Below are 20,129 nucleotides of genomic sequence, written 5' to 3' on the forward strand. Positions count from 1 at the left end.
AGGAACAGGGAGTGATGTGATACTTTTTACCGGATCAACATAGGTTTTACAGTTACTCAAGCATTCAGACTAACAAAAGGAATGTAAGATAAGTACGGCTTCCCATTTCTTAAAAGCAGTTTCTGCTTGTGAATTCTGTATGTTTTGCAGTCTTTCCTTCTGGGAGAGATACTTGCTAACTACAGACATTGTATTTTGCTGGTATCACCTAGCCTTACTCTGTTACTGCCCTGCAGACTTGAAATTAAGGAAATAGTTGCATGCTGATTTTCAGTACAAAAAAGGTAGGTTTCAGCTTCTCAGCAGTTATAATTTTACTACTGCAGTTTATAGCAGTTCAATGAATGTCAGAAAGACTCCTTTCTTCATGTAGTATGATAGTGCTGTTGTATTGTTGGCAGTTCACAGTGTTAAAAAAGCTGAAAGCACGTTTTTTTTAATTTATTTCATGCAGTAAACATGCATAATTGTAAGTAACAGTACACTATGAATATCTATCTTTTGTGTGTGTGTGTGTGTGGGGGGGGGGGGTGAATTTCTCTGCCTCTATGAAATGAGGCTGTGTCTGTGAGTGACTAGCATAACGTGAAGTAAATGAAATGTTTTCTTTTGTACCTCTAAATTGCAACAAAATAAGATATAAACACTGGTGATTTCATGAACATTCAGCAGTCTTTCAGAATACTTCTGTTTCTGTGTAGAAAAGTTTATTGATATTTCATTTTGCATGCTGGTATTCAGTACTACATAAACCTACAAAATTCTTTCTAGTTCAGCTGCTAGCAGCTTTTGGATTGGCTCTTTGCATTGGAGACTATTAAAACTTCTACTTGACAGTGATTTTGGCGGGAAGGTACTAATCCTCCCAATAGGTGTCTGAGGTGCAAGCTGCTTGAAAACCACACAAATGGAAGGACCAAGGTTCGTGCACAGGAGAGATTGTTTTCCCACAAGGCGTACCCATAGCAGTATTGGAGTATGTTATATTAAATCATGGAGGCTTGAAAACTAAACTCATGGAAATCATACCTAGCACAATGAAAAAAAAAAACGTTTTGTGCCTGTCTAAGAATCAGGACCCATACACAGCTTGAGTGTCACTGGTCTTGAATTGTATTTATTTGAATTCATTGTCATTTGTTAACTGGGTTGGTCCAGCTGTGCCAAAGGCCCATTTTCAGTGGAGACCCGAGGAGAAAAGCTCCAATTACAAATTACAGTCATACACAAAGTAATTGTCATATAAAAATAATTCAGTCATAAAAAAAAAAGAAATTACATTTCAAAAAGAGTTAATACAGCAAAGAAAATAACACAATTAAAATTTTGTACAGGTTTTTGTAAAAAAAAAAAAATGAAATACTGTACATTATCAACAAGATGGAGGGGCAGTTAGGGGAAGAACAATTGAGTTCTTTACACTTAGAGGGAGCTGTGGAAGTTTTTCCATGGAAGAGGGGTAGGAAGAGAAGAAAGGGAAAAAGATGGTATGTAAAAGGAATAGGTTTTAGGAATTCAGGTTGGAGCTAGACAGGGGCTGGAGCCTGGACCAGGTATTCTGTAGGTAGTGCTTGAGTGCTAGTTTGAATTGTGATTTATGCAGGGTACTTCTTATATTGAAGTGAGCAACTGAGAATTTATAATGACTTGCACGGTTTTTAGATAGTTTGTATATGTCCAGCAGATGTTTATCTGATGAAAGGAGTTGCCGGGGGTTATATTGTGATGCAATATTAGAGATAGAGGGGCAGGATGTAGGGTTGTAAAGAATTGAGTCCATTTTAGCCAGTTGTGGAAGGAAAAGTTGATTTGTGAATTCCAGCCATTGTAAAGTATAAGGGCAAGGCAGTGATGGGATTTGTAGGAGAGGTTAGCCGCAAGTTTAGATGTTTTATTGTAGGTTTGTTCTAGTTTGCTGAGAAGACTGAAGGACTGGAGCTGCATATACTAGACTGGGTTTGAGGAGAGATAAGGCTAGGGTGGATTTAGAGGAGTTAGAAAGAAATTTGTGATTTCGGTATAGTAGGCCAAGTTTTTGGTGAGATTAATTTATGCATAAATTGATATATATGTCGAATTTTAGTTCGTCATCGATGGTAACACCAAGTAACTTGGTATGTAGTTCGGGTTTGATGATGGTGTTGTCGAGGGAGGTAATGGTGAAGGAGGATTTATGTTGTGCAAGGTTTTTTTGGAAGGAGTAACGAGAGTTTAGTCTTTTTGGGATTTAATATTAATTGGTTGTCAGTGAGCCAGGTCTCTATGGAAGTGAAAGTATCTTGGGTATGTGAAAGGAGTTCAGGGATGGTGTTGGCTGTGGTTATGAGGGTGAACTCATCAGCATATTGTAAAAGGGTTGAGAGGTTAGTAGCGGAGTGTAAGTTATTATTTAATTGCATATGTGATGAGCATTGAATTTAAGCCATATGACTACCTTATGTTGTTTTTTTTCTTTCTCACTGTTAATATCTGCCAGATTTTAAGTCTTCAGTTTGCTATGCTGCCTGTATATAAGACTAAGTATCATAATTGCACTTTTATTGTATACAATGCCACTACCTGCTACTACTGTAAGAACTGTTTTCTAGAAGCATTATCATACAAGATTATTGGTCTGGTCTCCCACTTGACTAGTTTATTCTATTTTAGTCTTTTTACCGCTATGAATGTCTGTTCCTATTTTTTTCTTTATTGTATTATACAATTTTATTTCTACTAACAAAATAGTTTACTAACAATGGAGCTTTTCTCCCCGGGCCTCCCCTGAAAAAGTGTTTTATGCCCAGTCGGACTCTCACAGTAAACAAATGAAAAATAAATAAATTAAAATTATTAGTCAAAATGTTGAACAAGAGGGGACCCGGGATAGAGTCTTGGGAAACTCCTGTGTTGATGGACAGAAAAGGAGAGATGGTAGCTTGCTAGTGTATAGATTTGAAGTCTGTTAGGTAAATAACTGGAGAACCAGGATATGGAGAGGGGGGAGAGATGAAGGTCTGAAAGTTTAGTTAACAGTTTAGAGTGGGAGACTGTATCAAAGGCTTGGAAGATATCAAGAAATAGACAGGAGAGGAGTAGGTTGTTCTCATGGGCTTCTGCCACTGTTTGAGTAAATGACAGAAGTGCAGTAGATCTGCTGTGGTGAGGTCTAAAACCTTGTTGGGAGGGAGTTAGATTATTTTCCATCAAGTATTTGAGTAGCTGGGAATGTGCATTTTTCAAGTATCTTTGATAGTGGGGATAGTAAAGCTATGGGACGATAGTTTGAGGGGTCATTGGAGTTACCGCCCTTGTGGAGTGGGATTGTGTAAAAGGATTTCCATATGTTGGGGACGAGAGCCTCAGTAATAGAGCGATTTATAAGGATAGAAATAGGGTAGGCAATAGAGCTGGCAGCAATTTTAAGAAAGTGGGGGGGGGGGGATTACTCATCAGGCCTTTATAAAATGGACCTATCTTAAGCATCCTCAGAGGTCCATTTTTCTGCTCTCTCAGCCTGCCTACATATTTTGAATTATCAATGAATTATTTCCCGAAGTTTGATTCCCAAGTTATTTATGCAGGGAGCCCTCATTAAGTCCCCCTCTGACATGCATGCACTCCAGCAGGAACCTATCCTTGTTAGTAGCTGGTGTACTAAAATGGACTCAAGCTCAATGGTAAACTCTGATATGTGCCCCACTAGGTCCATCTTATAGCACAGGTAGCACACCACTTTAAAATGAAAAGGTCACAAGAGACCTAGGCACCTGGGTGGAGATCTTCCTCATGTTCGACATTGCAATGGTGGTTAGGACATTCTTTTTCTTGCAGAGGTTATAGCACCAGCTATTTCTTTCAAATCAAAAGAAGTCCTCACCTCCTCATATTTTGCATTGATTAGGCCATTATTGAGTACAATGTCTCTTTAAAATTGTCCCTTACTAACCATATGAAACAATTGTAAAGAACTAAGAAGTTTTTAACTAAAACTGATCAGGGGTCTAAAAGGTCTGAACTGCCAAGAATGACTAGAAGCTTTATCCCCATTAAGTCCATCTCATATAGACTCCTCAGGGGGACCTATAGGGCTGTAAGAGGTCCAGTAGTCCAAGAATTATTTTATAAATCAGAAAATTAAATATTTCATGTAACAGTAGAGCCCATAGATCTAAATCTACTCAAACTAATAGATAAAAGAATAAACAGGACTCACAGCCAAACTAATTAGTAAACTGCAAGAAAATCATAGCCAAGCTAGAGTTTTCACTGTGTGATTCCTTAAAATGCCATGTAAAAGTGGATATGGGATATATGCAAATGACCCCTTAAGGACCTCAGGTGTTTCAGCTGTGTGGCAGTTCTGAATTCCCATGCTTTTAAGTCTATTAATGGTCAAATTCGGGCCAGTATTCTGGGGTGGGGTTTGGCTTTACTGACCTGAATTTGTCCATTAACAGTTTTAAGAAGAAAAAACGTCATGGGCATTCAGGACTGCCTTACAACTGAAACACCTGATGTCCTTAAGGGGTCATTTGCATATATCCCATTATCCTCTTTTACAAGAGGTTTTAAAGAATCGCACAGTGAAAACTCTAGCTTGGCTAGGACCAACTAATATATAAGACAAAGAAGAGGGATAGATTTGTCACTTGGCACCTAGCCTTTCTCTGGAACAAACTTCCTAGCCAAGTTAAGCAGTGTGAAACACTGCCTGCCTTTAAAAAGGGACTGGATAATTGGTGGGTGCTCATAAATTCACCATTGGTATGACTGGTCTGACCCTCCACGGAAAAGTTGAAATGGCCTCACACTTCAGTTGCCTTGTAACTTCTGTGATCCCGAAAAGGTGGAGTAACGTCTCAGGCAACTTAGAAGAGTCATCACTCGACTGTGGGGGTTCAGCTGTGTGTTAGAGCAGCTAACCCTGGTCTTCTGTGAACCATCTGCTTTGCACCCTCCAAGTACATGTCCATGAAGATGCTGTTTTTGCTGGCTAAGACACCTGCTAAGAGAATCTCCGAATTACAATCACTGATTTGCACCTATCCATTCTTGATCTTTGACAAAGACAGGGTATCCCTTTGCACTAACCCCTCATTCATGCCAAACGTAGTGGCTGATATCACTTTGAATCAGCCTGTTTAGCTCACCTCCCTATATTTTTCCTAAACACCAGAACAGAGGAGAATGAACACTAGGCACTTTGTATGTGCGTAGCCAATTGAGATATTATTTGGACAGAACAGAAGGATTTAGAAAATCAGAGCAATTCTTTGTCATTTGCAAAAGGCAGGTTGAAGGAGCTTATAAAGAAACTGATACTTCTGAGTGGCTTTCCCATTGTATTTCCTGCTGCTGCTTTGCTTGCGGTAAGTCTGTATCCGGTCATTTAAAGGTGCATTTCACTTGAACAGCAGTAACCACACCAGCAGCATTCCTCACAGAGGGTTAGGACCATACCTCTCAACCTCTGAGAACAAGAAATCTGGACAAAGCCATAAATAAAAGTGGGGCACAGGCCCAAAAATAGGGACAATTTTTTAAATCTTGCTCTTACAAACTTAGAAAGTTGATAGAATAACAGTTTTGTGTTGATATGAATTTTCTGAAGGGTATAAAGTCTGAAACACAAATGTCTGTCATTATTTTCTAACTTCAGGTCTTTAATGATTTGCCATTAATTTGCTAGAAAACCCACAGTTTGTGAAAAGTAAACCAAAAATATGAGGCAAAAATATGAACATTCTGAGAAAATCTGTACAGTTGGGAAGTACGCACATTCCATTTTGTTAGCTAGTTATTTTTGTTTTGTGCTGCTGTAGATTTCTGTACCTCAAATTGAACTTGCCAAGGGGATGAACTTGGTATACAGCTGGCCACTGTCCAAGCTCGAGGCATTGTCCAACAGCAAATATTTCAAAGTGAAACAAAAGTATAATGTAGAGTTTACTGTTCATTATAGGTTTTCTCATTGTGTCCAGCCGCTGTACATACAGGTGTTGATGCTTTTGATGTTGTCTTTAAAAAAAGTGTTATTCTTTATTTTGGGAAGTTTTTCTCCTTGGGTTTTCTCAGTAAATGGGTTTGCCCAGTTGGGATAACTCAAAAGTAAATAAATATGAATAGGTAAACAAAATTTTACTACTTGTGCATATATCTGTGTTTTTAGGAGGTTTCTAGTCTGTGCTTGCAAAAAGGAGCTCCACATACTTCTTAGTGATGCATTGTAATTTTCCTTTGCAGTGGTCAGAAAAGTGTGCTTGTCAGTGCAAAATGCCTCATTGCCTGGCCTATGGATGTATAACTCACAGTGGACGCCTTGCAGAGGGACAGTCACTTCATAGTTTTCCTAGAGATGTGCAGCTATGTACTGTGTGGATAAAGCGCTGTGGTGCCAATGTGGGAAATATTGGAAAGTTTGTCAGTGAAGTGATAAAACGCAAAATACCACGGTACTATCTTTGCTCTGAACACTTCGAGGTGGGTATGTTTCAGCCGAATTACATGGCTCAGCTTCTTCCAAAACACATGCTGAAACGCCGAATTCCTCGGCGTCTGATGGCAGGTGCAGTTCCAACAATATTTAATCCTATAAAAAGTAAAATGCAAACATCATTATCTCATCAGAATGAACCCCGTGACTACAAACAGGTATGTTCATGCATATGTAGGTTTCCTCACACAAAAAAATGCCACTGTGAACAATGCATCACTGAGCAATGCAATGTTATGTTGTGCTTGTACAGTTACAAAAAAAGTGCTGCATTGTTATATGCTTTTGCTGTAGATTCACTTTTATTGCCATTTGTTCTAGAATTCAGTTTGCCACAACTGTTGTCTGAAGTGTTATGGTAACTGAGATTGTCTTAGTAATTATACCTGCATCCAGTTTGCACTCAGTTCTATTTTAAATTGCATTTCTTTTAAGTTAGGATATTAGTTTTTAAAACTCTTTCCATCACACAGTTTTTAGATGGTATTCTCTTGTTATTAACCTTGTTGTTTACAATTGTCAGCATTTATATCGGGCAAGGCTTAATGCTCCTTTTCTTTTGTTTTTTATGTGTTTGCACTTGTTTTTTATTTCAAAACTGATTCTGAAATAGGTTCTCTGGCATTATTGTATCCTTTACCCATGTAGTCGGACTGTGCTGAAGTGGGTGTGGTTTGCATGACTATGGCCGTAATATGTGCAAATGAAGCATGTCTGACTCACATGTAGATTTGCCAGTGGCATCATACGTAAGCTAGGTACCCTAGAACAGATCATACTACATTAAACCTAGAATGAGGAAAGGTTAAACCCAAGTACAAATAAATAAATTAAATAAAATCACAACTCTATGTGTAATTCTTAACTGCTAAAAGGCATGCTTGCAAGAAATACACTTGTTGCAACTCTTAAATTACAGTGCCTTGTTGAGGAACCAGGGCACAAAAGTAAACACAGCGTTTGTAACCCCCCCCCCCTTGCTTCACATAAGGCCTTTGTTTAGGTGTAACTCAGGGCACACAAGTTTAGTGTGTATGTGGTTTTGAAGGTTGTAATCCGACATTTGGAATCTCTTAATGTAGTTGTTTGCCTGTTTGCGAAGTAATTAGTAGTTCAGGCTGTGTGTAATTACTATGGAAGGCTGATCATTTATATGAAGAAAGAAAACTGCATTTAGACAAGTCACGGTTTATGATGTCCTCAAATAGTAGCTCTAGAAACTATTAATGTAAAAAATTTAATTAGATTATCACGTTTGTACAAGACATTAGACCAAGGTCCCATAAGCCTGAGTTGGACATAGTTCAGATGAATGTAAAACATCTCGTGGCAGTTATTGTTGGTGCTTCAGCTTAGAAAATTACCCATAGCTAATTCCCTTGGTGCATGCCTCTCAAATGTCCAGATTGTTGCCTCACATTTTACTCTGTGCTATTGTATATATATTTTACTTGTATAATTAATGTTGTTCTTCTTTCGGCTTTTCCCGGTTAGGGGTTGCCACAGCAGAACTCCGGTCCGCTAATGATTGGCAGTAGATTTTTACGGTGCTGAGGTGCTAGCTCGACGCCCAACCTTCAGTGAAGGCAGGCCCATCTACGCATGTCTTTCGAACACAACTCGACAACGGGGAGGACATGCAGACTCCACACAGAAGGGCCTCCAGCCGAGAATCGAACAGGAGAGCCTCTTGCTGTGAGACAACAATGCTACCGCTGCACCACCGTAAAACAGCTTTTATTTGTATAATTAATGCTAACGTTTAATTGTGTAATTCAGTTAAAGTTAGACTGTATTGATCTTCTGAATACGCGGTGAATATTGATGAGGCCAATGAGGACATTGCCATGAATATTCATTAAATACTTGTACACATCACTGGATGTCGGTTGATGGGATGGGTTTGGGCAAGGCTTGCTACTGCTTTTCCGAGGGGGCGTACAAGGATGCAGTTATGCCGGTCCTCTTGGATCAGCAGTCTGTCCTGGTTAACAAGTTGAAATAAAATAAAATAAATGAAGGACTTGTTTGTTTTTCAGGTAGGCTGACATATGTGGTGCATACTGTCAGCACAGTGATATAAGGCCATGTGTTTGCTCACATGTCTCGTAAGTCCAGTTATAGTGTTTAGACCCAAAGGCCATGTAAGAACACACCGACTCTGTAAATGCAGGACTACAGACATTGGTATTTACCCAATTCTCCAAGTATTTCTTAAAAGTAAATAAGGATTCTGACTAATACATGGATCAAGGTGATTTATTCCAAGTTATGGGACTATGTAGTGAATTGTATTCCTTTGTCACATTCATCTTAAACTTTTAATACAGTATTTCAAATTATGTTCAGTATAAATGCAAGAAAAGTTTGTTTTAAACAATTCTAAATTTCATGATGCCCTCAGCACTTCAGTCTGTAGAGTTTATATGCCCAAAACAGAGTGCTCCAAAATAAAGATCTAGTTTCTTATAACTTTCCTCATAAGACAACTTACAAGCTGATTTTATTCTCTTGGTATAACTATTTTTTTGACAAACTCTAAAGGTTTAGTTGTCCTTCAGTATAAATGCAAGAAAGGTTATTAAAGTCCATAATAGGTCATATATATGACTTAAAAAGACTGGTAATGCAAGCTACATCCCTTGTTGACAGAGTTCTTGATAACAAACTTACTTGTTTCATAACATTGTTAATTACAATGTCTAAATGTTTAGAGAGAGAAAATCTCTCTGTTATTGTAATCCTGAAATCCTTATATTCATTTAACACTCCTAGGGCTGTATTTCAGTGATCGATGATATAGTATTCAAACTCAGGGCCTATACAAACCATTTAAGAGTTTACCTAATTACTATGCCCAGAGAATATGTAGCATTCATAGACCAAGAATCACATAATTTTTTAAAAAACTAAGTGGTAGGGGCACTCCTTATGTTTAGTGACAATGAGTTCCACAACCTCCCAAATTAATGTTTAATTGAAATGCTAGGCAGAGGTAAATCGGCAGTTATTATTATTCCTAGTAGGGGCATTGTGATTAATAAAATAAATTCCTTGTGTAGCAGTCATAATGTCATCCGTAAGGCATTTGTTAACTATAATTAAACCCCCTCTTAATAATCTGTAGCCTGTAGAATATAGAAATAGTTGTTCAAGTCTCTTCCTATAGGACATCTGCTTGAATCCAAATATCTGGCTTGTGTAGGTCCTCTTGACGTATTCAGGCATCTTCAAATGAGAGGCCTTGAACTTAAATATTCAATTATTGGCTGAACATTCATTGCAAATAATGGGGCCAAAACACTTTTGTCCCTACTAGTAATACAACATGGAATCCATCCATCCACAGTCCCTTTTTCCCATTTTTGCACATGGGCTTGGGGTGTCACTTTAACAGTGACAATCATCCAGAGCTAAGGTTTACACCACCAGGTGGCTAGCCCTGCTGGGTAGTTCATGCATACCATACACTCGCACACACACTCATACCTATAGCCAGTTTAGAGTGCCTCATCCACCTACTGCATGCCTTTAGAATGTGGGAGGAAACCGGTGCACCCGAAGAAAACCTACATGAACACAGGGGAGGACATGCAGATTCCACATTGCATAATATCCCTGATCAATCCATAGGAACTTATAATAGTTTAATATGTGTGTTACTGCTAGTATATCCAAGCCCCTAATCTGTATAGTTAATTTTAATATGTAGTTATCTAGGGCATACTAGTACATATGATTAGGGAACCTGAAGTACATTACCATGCATGTCTTGTTGAAGTTCAGACCCTTGGAAAAAGACCACTTAGTTAAGCTATCCAGATAACTTTGAAGAGAGGAATGGTCATCAGTGTTGAATATTGTATAACAATCAATACATGGGGTTCCATAATAGTTGGTTTGCCAAAAACATAACTTTATTTATGCTGATATCCGATGTTCTTCATCTCACATTGCTGCAGTCCTAACACTTGGGTAGTCCGCTGTCCTCGGTCGGCCCGAATATCAAAGTATAAGGCTGACGTCGGTCAAGGCGCATTTGACTGACATCAGGACGTCAGGGTACAAATGCGCATGACCGACTTCATATCCTCAGTCTTTTTTGCCGCATGGTCCGATGCAGAAGCAGCATTGCAAGTGCCGGTTGGCGTTCTGAGATTTTTCAATTTTGAAGTTTCAGACCGAGTTCAAAGTTGGCTAAGTACCCCGTTGGGGAATATTTTAGTTTTTTCTTGCCTCAGTGATTTACCGGATGTCAGAAAAAGTGAATAATTGCATTTCTTGTGGGAAACAGATACCGCATAGAGATTATCATACTTTGTGTATTCCTTGTTTAGGGCCTGAGCACGACGTTGTTGGGTGTCGCTCTTGTGCTAGATTCAATAAACGCACTATAAAGAGAAGGTTGGATTGTGCCAGGTTAGTCTTTGGGAAGCGGTGCAATTATAAAATGCCGTCGGATGCTCCGACGCCCGCTTCTTCGAAGAAGCGCAAGGACAAAGCAGTTAAGCCTAGGCTAGAAGAACCGCCTGTACCGGACGCCGGTTCTTTAGAGGTGTCGGTGGAGCCGGTGGTTCCACCGGAGGTTTCTTTGGGTTCCCAGGGAGAGACTTTGTTATTGCAGGATGTGGCCTCTCAGGAGGCAGGTCAGGCTGAAGGGGCTTCTCAGGTTACTATACTCCCCTCCCTTCCTAGGGTGGTTAGGCCCTCTCCTTCTGTTTCCAAGGCTTCTCCCAGAGGCAGGCCAGGTTTAGCTTCAGTTGGTGTCACCCCTAGTTCTTCAGGAACTGTGCCCAAGAAGCATATGCTTAAAATGGCAGAAGATTTGATTACTTTGATTAGGGGTTATTTGCCCCCTTCTGATAAGAGACCTAGGGTGGAGCCTGAGCCAGGGAATGTTGAGCAGGCTTCGGATGTTTCAGAGTCTTCGGCTGAAGACTTGCAGGAGTATTCTCCTTATTCTGACTCTGATGTGGATGATTCTACTCCTTCTGCTTCTCCTCCTGAGGATTTTTCTTTTTCAGAAACTCTTCATTCTATGAGGGAGCATTTTAAGTGGGAAGGTCAGGACTTCTCTGATTCCAGGAAAAGGCTTAGGGAATTTTTTTTACCCCAGCATAGGCCTTTGGCTATACCTCCTGTTTTAGATGTGGTGGAAGATGTTTTTGCAGAGGCTTCTCTTAATCCTGATTCTTTGCCTCCTGCTCCTGTTAAACCGGATAGATATTACAGGGTGCCTGAAGCTCATAAGTATCTTTTTAAGAGTCCTAGGGCAGACCCAGAAACTGTTAGTCAGGGGCCTAAAGGTGTTAAGGCTTCTGTTGTCAAGAATCCGGTTCCTTCAGACAAAGAGGCCAAGGCTTTGGATAGATGGGGAAAGAAAGTTTATACTTCTTCCACTCTGGCTATGAGGGCTTTGAATTGCCAGTTTCACATGTTAAAATACCAAAACTATCTCCTTTCACAATTGAAGTCTAAAGTTGATGCTCTGGCGGAAGGTATTGATTGTAAAGAGTTGCAAGATTTAGTACATGTTTCTGAACAGGTGGGTAAGCATTCTTTGCAATGTGGTTTTGATGCTGTACAGGCCTTGTCTAGGGTGGCTGCCACTGGGTCAGTTCTTCGCAGGCACGCCTGGCTGAGGGATCAGAATTTATCTGACCATGTTAAAACAAGGATTTTAGATGCTCCACTACAATCTGATGTGTTGTTTGGTTCTCCTGTTGAGACAGTTTTAAAGAAAATGGAAGACAAGGCTAAGTCTATGCAGACTGTTAAGGATTTTTTGCAGGTTCAGCCTCCAAAGTTTAGTAGAAATTGGCCTACTAAGGGGTGGATGTATCCTGCTTATGATTCCCAGTCTAGGGGTAGATCTAGACGTGGTAGGGGCAGAGCTCAGGGCTCTTTCAGGCCTAGAACAGGGAGTTCTCCTGCACAGTCTTCAGGTGAGGGCAGGGGTCAGTCCTTTCGTAAACAGACCCAATGACCTACCTTTTCAGCTGCCAGAGCCTTCTCGTCTGGCGGCACCTTTGGGAGGAAGGTTGGCACTTTTCAAAGAAAATTGGAGTTTAATTACCCAAGACAGATGGGTATTGGATATCATACACCACGGTTACAGGTTTTATTTCCATACCTTGCCTCCTTTCAAAGGCATGCCAGACGTTCCTCCTCCACAAAGAATAGAGGCTCACAAGCAAATTTCTCTGTTACTCCAAATAGGGGCCATTCAGCCGGTCCCTATGCCAGAAGTGGGCCTAGGATTTTATTCTCGCCTGTTCCTAGTACCAAAGAAAGGGAACACGTGGAGACCGATTTTGGACTTATCTATCCTCAACACTTATCTGGACATTCCCAAGTTCAAAATGTTGACGTTACAGCAGCTTTTACCTCTGCTGGGCAAAGATCATTGGATGGTAACTTTAGATCTCAAGGAGGCTTATCTTCATGTTCCTATCAGACTGAGTTGCAGGAAGTATCTGCGTTTTCGAGCTGGGACTTCTCATTATCAGTTCTCTGCATTGCCCTTTGGCTTATCTACTGCGCCCAGAGTGTTCACGAAAGTTCTGGCTCCAGTGATAGCTTTCCTCAGGATAAAAGGAATACAGATTTATCCCTATTTGGACGATTGCCTGATTCTGGCTCAAGGAAGGGACGAGCTTCTTCATCATTTGGATTATGTGATAGCAGTGCTAAGATGCCTGGGGTATTCTGTGAACGAAATAAAGTCCAGTCTAGTACCCTCTCAGGACATGTGCTTTCTGGGTGTGAGACTGAATACAGCATCTCAGATGGCCTTTTTGACCCCGGACAAACAAAAGAATCTTTCCCTTTACTTTCATCAGTTGTCTCATCAGTCCAGGCTGACTGCAAGGACAGTCCTTCAAGCCTTGGGGTTCATGGCATCTTGTATTCTGGTGCTTCCCAATGCCAAACTGCATATGAGGAAGCTACAATGGTATCTCAAAAATGTATGGACACAGCACTGCCAGGATTTGGACACTGTCATTCAGATAATACCTTGCATTCAAAAAGAATTTTTGTGGTGGGCTCAGGAATGTCACCTAAACAAGGGACTCTCTGTGACCCGGCCAGAGGCGAGTCAGATTCTAACGACAGATGCCTCAGACAAAGCTTGGGGAGCTCATCTGAATGGAAAGTGGATACAAGACAAGTGGCCTGCCAGACTACAACATCTACATATCAACTCGAAAGAGATGTTAGCAGTCCAGTTTGCATTAATAGCTTTCAAGGATTTACTTCTTCCAGGGCAGGTGTTGATTCTAACAGACAACACAACTGTCATGTGGTACATCAACAAGCAAGGCGGAACACATTCTTATCCTCTATGCAGGCAAGCAATGATTTTGTGGGAGACTGCTCTCAGTTTACAGCTAAATCTTCAGGCAAGGTTTCTGCCGGGAGCACAGAACTCCTTAGCAGATGTGTTGAGCAGACAAATTATGGATCCCCACGAGTGGAAATTGGATCCTCATGTATTTCAGAAATTGACAGTGTCATGGGGAACTCCAGACATAGATCTGTTCGCTTCTCCACTAAACCACCAGCTGCCAAAGTTTTGCACAAAAGGTTTCATCCCACAGCTTGGAAAGTGGATGCTCTTTCTTTCAATTGGAGCAATCTTCATGTGTATGCCTTTCCGCCTCTGCCTCTCCTACCAAAGGTACTACTAAAGGCCAGACAAGACAAGCCAAGGATGATTTTGATAGCTCCAGATTGGCCTCGACAGCATTGGTACCCATTACTGAGGAGCCTGGTACGGAAGCCTCCATGGCCTTTGCCTTCGATTCCACATCTGTTGTCTCAGGAGGACAGTCATTTGCTCAATGTCAAGCTTCACTCTCTGCACCTAACAGCCTGGCATATTCTGTTTTGAACCATAGTGGGCCTCCACTTCCACAGCAAGTTTTGAATGTTATTTTGGAAGCTAGAAGGCCTAGTACAAGGAAAGTGTACGCAGATAAATGGAAGAGATTTTTATTTTGGAGTGCAGCAAAGGATTTTGATGTTTCTGAGCCTAATTTAAGTGTGGCTCTTCAATATCTTACTGAGTTACTGGACAAAGGTTTGTCCTTCTCTTCTATTAAGGTTCATGCTGCAGCAATTTCGCTCACTATGATTGTGACCCACCATTGTTTTCTCATCCTTTGTTCAAGCAATTTCTTAGAGGGGCAAAGAATATAAGACCCCACGAAGAGCTCCTACTCCTGCTTGGGATCTCAATTTTGTGTTGGAGAAACTCACTCTACAACCTTTTGAGCCTGCAGCTACTGCTGAATTAAAGTTTTATCATGGAAGACTGCTTTTTGTTGGCTATTACCTCTGCAAGAAGGGTTTCTGAGTTGCAGGCCCTTATGGCGGTTGAGCCTTTCTTAATTTTCCATAAGGATAGGGTATCTTTACGTACTAATCCTTCCTTTATGCCTAAAGTGGTTTCTAGTGTGGCTTTAAACCAAACTATTCATTTGCCTACCTTTTATGCAAATCCCCAAAATAAAGGGGAAAAGATTTTGCACACTTTAGATGTACACAGGCAGTTGCGATATTATTTGGACCGAACTAAAGGGTTCAGGCATTCTCAGCAGTTATTTGTTTCTTTTGCTTTGAGTTCTCAGGGCAAGCCTGTGTCAAAACAAACTATTTCTAAGTGGATTGGGTTTTGCATTGCTTTCTGTTATTCCCATCATGGCAAGGAAGTTCCAGCTGGGATTAGGCCTCATTCCACTAGGGCTACTGCCACTTCGACAGCTTTTTTGAGAGGGGTGGCAACTAAGGATATTTTGGAGGCAGCTACTTGGAGTTCAGTGCATACTTTTTCCAGGCATTATCACCTACCACTTTACTCTAAATCCAGGGCTGGTTTTGCCATTGCTGTTTTGCAGGGCATTTTGGCAGCTCCTGCTTCCTTATAATTTGGCCATCCTCCCGTACCTCTGCTTTGGGATTCTACCCAAGTGTTAGGACTGCAGCAATGTGAGATGAAGAACATAGTACAGTTTTGTACCTACCATAAATGTAGATGTTCGAAGATCCACATTGCTGCAGTCCAATTTGCCCTCCCTCCTTCCCCTCTGTAGTTAGAGGCGGTTGTGTGGGTTGGGTTGTCAATTAGGTGTGTATTGTATATTGTATATATTGTACATATTTTTAGTGCTAGGATGATTGGTTGTTGGTTTGCTGTCTTTTGGTTTTTGACCTTTATTTTTAGGGTCTTCTGACATCTGGGGCAAGAAAAGACTGAGGATATGACGTCGGTCATGCGCATTTGTACCCTGACGTCCTGATGTCAGTCAAATGCGCCTTGACCGACGTCAGCCTTATACTTTGATATTCGGGCCGACCGAGGACAGCGGACTACCCAAGTGTTAGGACTGCAGCAATGTGGATCTTCGAACATCTACATTTATGGTAGGTACAAAACTGTACTTTTCAGATGCTCATCTGTAGATTTCTGAAAGGTAATTGTGCATTATTTTAAGTCTGTGTACTAGAAATGACAAAATCCAGTGTTACATTTATCTGCTTATTTACCTAACTACTCTTGTTAATATAAATACTCCTCTCTTCTTTTGCCACAGGTGTTCCTCTGAATAACCATCCTGAAAAAGTTTCTTTATCATATTCGCATATTCAGTTCTTTCCAAGTGTGTGTCCTGTAGCATAGCTATTTGCATTCTACATTTTTAGTATAGTTCATTACTCTTTATTCTTGTATTTATCTGTGCGACTATTAACATTTAAAGACATTACAGAAAGCATCATATTCTTGACAGATTATTATTCCCACATTTTATGTACAACCACTTTTTTTGTTAAATGTTTAGTTACAGCTTTTTGTGACATACATGTACTGTTTGGCAGGTTAATCTTTTATACAGTTTTTTTCTTGCTATCTCCGTTTGAGCCTATGTCACATCTTACAAACCCTCAAACAAAAATACACACAGACCCAATACCCCTAAAAGATATTAACAATGAAACACAAAATTATGTATATCTTCAAATATTGAAGTTTTACCCACCTAATAGAAACAAATGTTCCAAACTGACAGCCACACACACAGAATCTCGCTAACCTAAAAGAAAAATTATCCATGCTAAGACACGTGGTATTGCCTGTAGTTTTAAGTGATGTATGTTTTTTGTCTTATCTTTCTATCTCTTTCAGCTGGGAAAACACTTGAATGCTTTCAGAATTCTCCAAGCCATTTCTCTTTTTCAGATTGTCTGCTAGAGACATGGGAACCAGACAAAAAACTGTTTACTTGAAAAAAACCTTATAATATTCAGTATTTTTCATGTACTTGCTTCTTTTAAAACTTAATACTAGATTAAGCCAATAGCCTTAATCCAGTCATTCCCTTATGCAAGAATGAGAAAAAACACACTATTGTTTCTTTTGTCATGCTCTTTTTTTACCAGATCTTTCTTTTTTACATTGCAATGCCTGTATTTCTTAAAACTGAACAAGGAGAAAGAAACAAAAAAAAAAAAAAAAAACAGGAGCACAAATGTGTGCATTAGTATCTGCGTTACACTTTACTTTATAACTTGCACCATTTAAATAGTGCTAATAAAAAAACATTGTTTTACTTCGTTAGCTTTCTCCCGTTTCTTCCCTTTTCCTCAGTATATTTCCAAACATTAATGACATGAAGTAGGGCATGTGCTTGATAATCCCCTAAAAGTTTAGCAAAGTCCAGTACTCCCATGTTTTCTTGTTCTGTCATGTTTCACAAATATAATTATTGCTTTGTAATCCCACATTTGTCATTTTCCAAGTTACTGATTTTATTCTCCAAATGTTAATGACATGAAGTAGGGCATATGCTTTTGCAGCCCCTACAAGTTTAACACAATCGAAGAAAGTCCTATATTTCCAGATCTTCTTGTTCTTTCTAGTTCATCTCCTTCTCTCAAGCTCTCTCTCTCTGCTTCATTTCCAACATACTCTCCATTCTTCTAGTCAATTCATATGATTTTTTCCTCTCTCTCAAAATTTTCTGTAACACTGAAAAAGGTTTCACTGGAACAGTCTGTCTGTAGTCTTTATTGTCAGAAGAACAAGAAGCAGAATGTTCTTCTGTCTCACAGCTCACCTTTTGTTGAACAGACTTTTGTAGTTCTTCCTTATCAAGTACTTCATCAAAAAATCTTGTTCCTCCAGGAAAACTATTTTGAAGATAGCTGGGTACAGCAGTTTGACTCTCATGTCTGCTTCCCAGCATTCCCTGAGTAATGGGATAAAATTACTTCTCTTCTGCCTGGTTGAGTAGTCATTCTCCACAAACATTCTGCTGTCTCCCACTTTTAGTATTATGTCCTTTTGCCACAGTTTTGTTAAAATCATCTCCTTCTGTTGGTAATATTGCATCTTTACTATTAAAGGTCTAGGTTGTTTCCTCATACACAGGTTTGGTGCATACACATAATGTGCCCTTTCATTTAACAGTTCCTGTTGTGGAATACCAGTCTAGTTGCTTATTTGTGTTAGATAAAATTAATACAGTCCGTTCCTTCTAGATTCTTGTGTACAGCAGAAAATCTCAGGTATTTCCTACGTGCTCTGTCCTCTAATTCTATTATTTTTTGAAAGATTTCTTCTTATGCAGTCTCCTATTCAGTCAGCCTTTTCTTCATTTTGACCTCTGAGTTTTGCAGTTTTATAGCATTGTCTGAATATCTATTTAAAGCTTCTTCCATATTTTCCAGCCTTTTATTGTTTGAGTTAATAGACTTCATCAGTGTTCCATTTATTTTAGCCAGGTCTGTGTGCTGTTGTCTTATACTTTACTCTAAGTTACTGAAAGTCATGTCTGGAGCTTGCACTCCTGTTTGCTGATACTTTTTCCAATCGGTGTTTTTTTCCAGTCCGTGTTTTTTTTTTTTTTTCCGTCACCTTTTGTAGTTGATTTTCCTTCAGGCCCTCTATATTTCTTTTTTTCCTGGTATCCAGGCAATGCACTTACTAGCCATTTACTGAAATTTACCCAGAAATCAAGGTAAACTGTCTTTCTATGCTAAGTTTCTGTTTTCACAGTGGGAGAGCTAGAATTAAGCTGTTATTCGATGTGCAGCCATCTTGGTAGTTCCCAGTTCTAAAAGTATTTTTGAGGCAGCTACATGATCTGTTTATATAAGTTTACAGAGCATTACAAACTGGATTCCTTTTCTTGGTCCAGGTTGAACTTTACTTGAACCATTTTCCATGGGCTCCTGGATCCGTACCCTTCCTTCTCCCAGGTTGGGTAGGCTTTGATAATGAACCCATGTAACCTAAAGGCTACTGTAGCAGTGAGAAATTCAGACATCTACTTTTATTTTTAAGTACTATTTGCACAACTGTACCTTTGTTGTAGCTGTTGTTAACAGTTGTACTGATTACTGTGAGGCTAATATAAAGTGATGGTGATGAGAAGTAAACCATTGCATGCATCTATATGTTAATGCATTTATTTGATGTTGTCCTTCTCATTTGTTCCTCAACTGATGTGTCTCTGATCCAGCTCGGCCACATTTACAAGACTGTTGGATCCAACTCTACAGTTCTACCCTTTACCCACAAAGCTCCAGTCACTATGCAGTACCACAGATCTTGTTTGCTGCCTTTTCGCTACAGATGTGGATCCTTCTCACAGAACTTTGGGGTGTAGTTTTTTGCAGTAAGTTTTTTTTACAGCTTTATCTTTTCTAATCACCTCTTCCTCCCTTCTTAGGTTTTTGGTTTCTATCACATTAGGGTTACAGTTCATTTTTCTGTCCTCTCTCTACCTTTGGTAGTTCTCTGTACCATTGTTGGTACTTCCTTTCTTTCAATCTGTTTCTTCCTAACCCTCCGAGTGTAATTCCTGTTCTCTACAGTTGTTGGTAGGTTCTTTAAAAAAAACATATATATATATATAAATATATATATATATATATATATATATATCAATATTAAAATATTCCTTTTTATCTCTGTCAGCCCATTCCATTGTTGTTGTTATGCTGACAAACCCAGTGGGTTTAAGAAATGCTCTTCGTGTGGGCACACGATCCCCAATTTTGATTACCATAGGTAGTGTGTTTATTGTCTGAGTACGTCCCATTTAAATTCAGCAACCGATGTAACAAACTGGTCATAAAGGGTTTGTTACCATCCTTCTCCTCCTCTTCTTCTTCTCTTTCAAGAGCTGTAAACCCACTAAAATACTTAAGGCATCTTCAGAGGCAAACGAATCCAGAAAGTGGTGTCCATCCCGCTTTCCAAAGTCACCCTCAACTTTGGATGCTCCTACCAAAGTACAGAAAAAGTTGGATCCAACACCTTCAGATCTGAAATGTAAACCATCAGATCTGACACCCTCGGGTCTAACACTTAAAAAGTCTAAGTCTCCAAGGACCAAGTCCCCAGGGTTCTCTGTAGAGTCTGTCCTTTACTCCATTCTGCCTTCCTGCAAGGGACCCCAAGGAGAGAGTTTCATCCCCAGTCTACTAATTCTTCTTTTGGGGTCTCCAGGAGCCTTTTGGAATCCAAAGTGGATTGGATGATGATAAACTTCCTTAGTGCTTCAGTTCAGATGTGGTTATCCCATCTCCATATTCCATTGGATTCATGAGTCTTTATTCTGTTTTCCACAATGTGATTTCTCCTTCT

The 20,129-nt window shown here is 39.8% G+C and overlaps 1 protein-coding gene across 5 annotated transcripts in view; it reads left to right on the top strand.

The window, feature by feature from the left end:
• The window catches only part of LOC122813727, a 422,056-nt gene that overhangs the window by 71,261 nt on the left and 330,666 nt on the right, over nt 1-20,129 (top strand). For all 5 annotated transcript variants that reach the window (XM_044086194.1, XM_044086197.1, XM_044086196.1 and 2 more), the window contains one exon: nt 6,226-6,633. In XM_044086194.1, coding sequence (XP_043942129.1) covers nt 6,256-6,633 — 378 coding nt within the window. In that variant the 5' untranslated portion in view covers nt 6,226-6,255. The remainder of the gene's footprint in view (nt 1-6,225; nt 6,634-20,129) is intronic.

This window comes from Protopterus annectens, chromosome 10.part0 (assembly GCF_019279795.1).
Source record: "Protopterus annectens isolate FY-2018-M chromosome 10.part0, PAN1.0, whole genome shotgun sequence".
Lineage (NCBI taxonomy): Eukaryota > Metazoa > Chordata > Ceratodontiformes > Protopteridae > Protopterus > Protopterus annectens.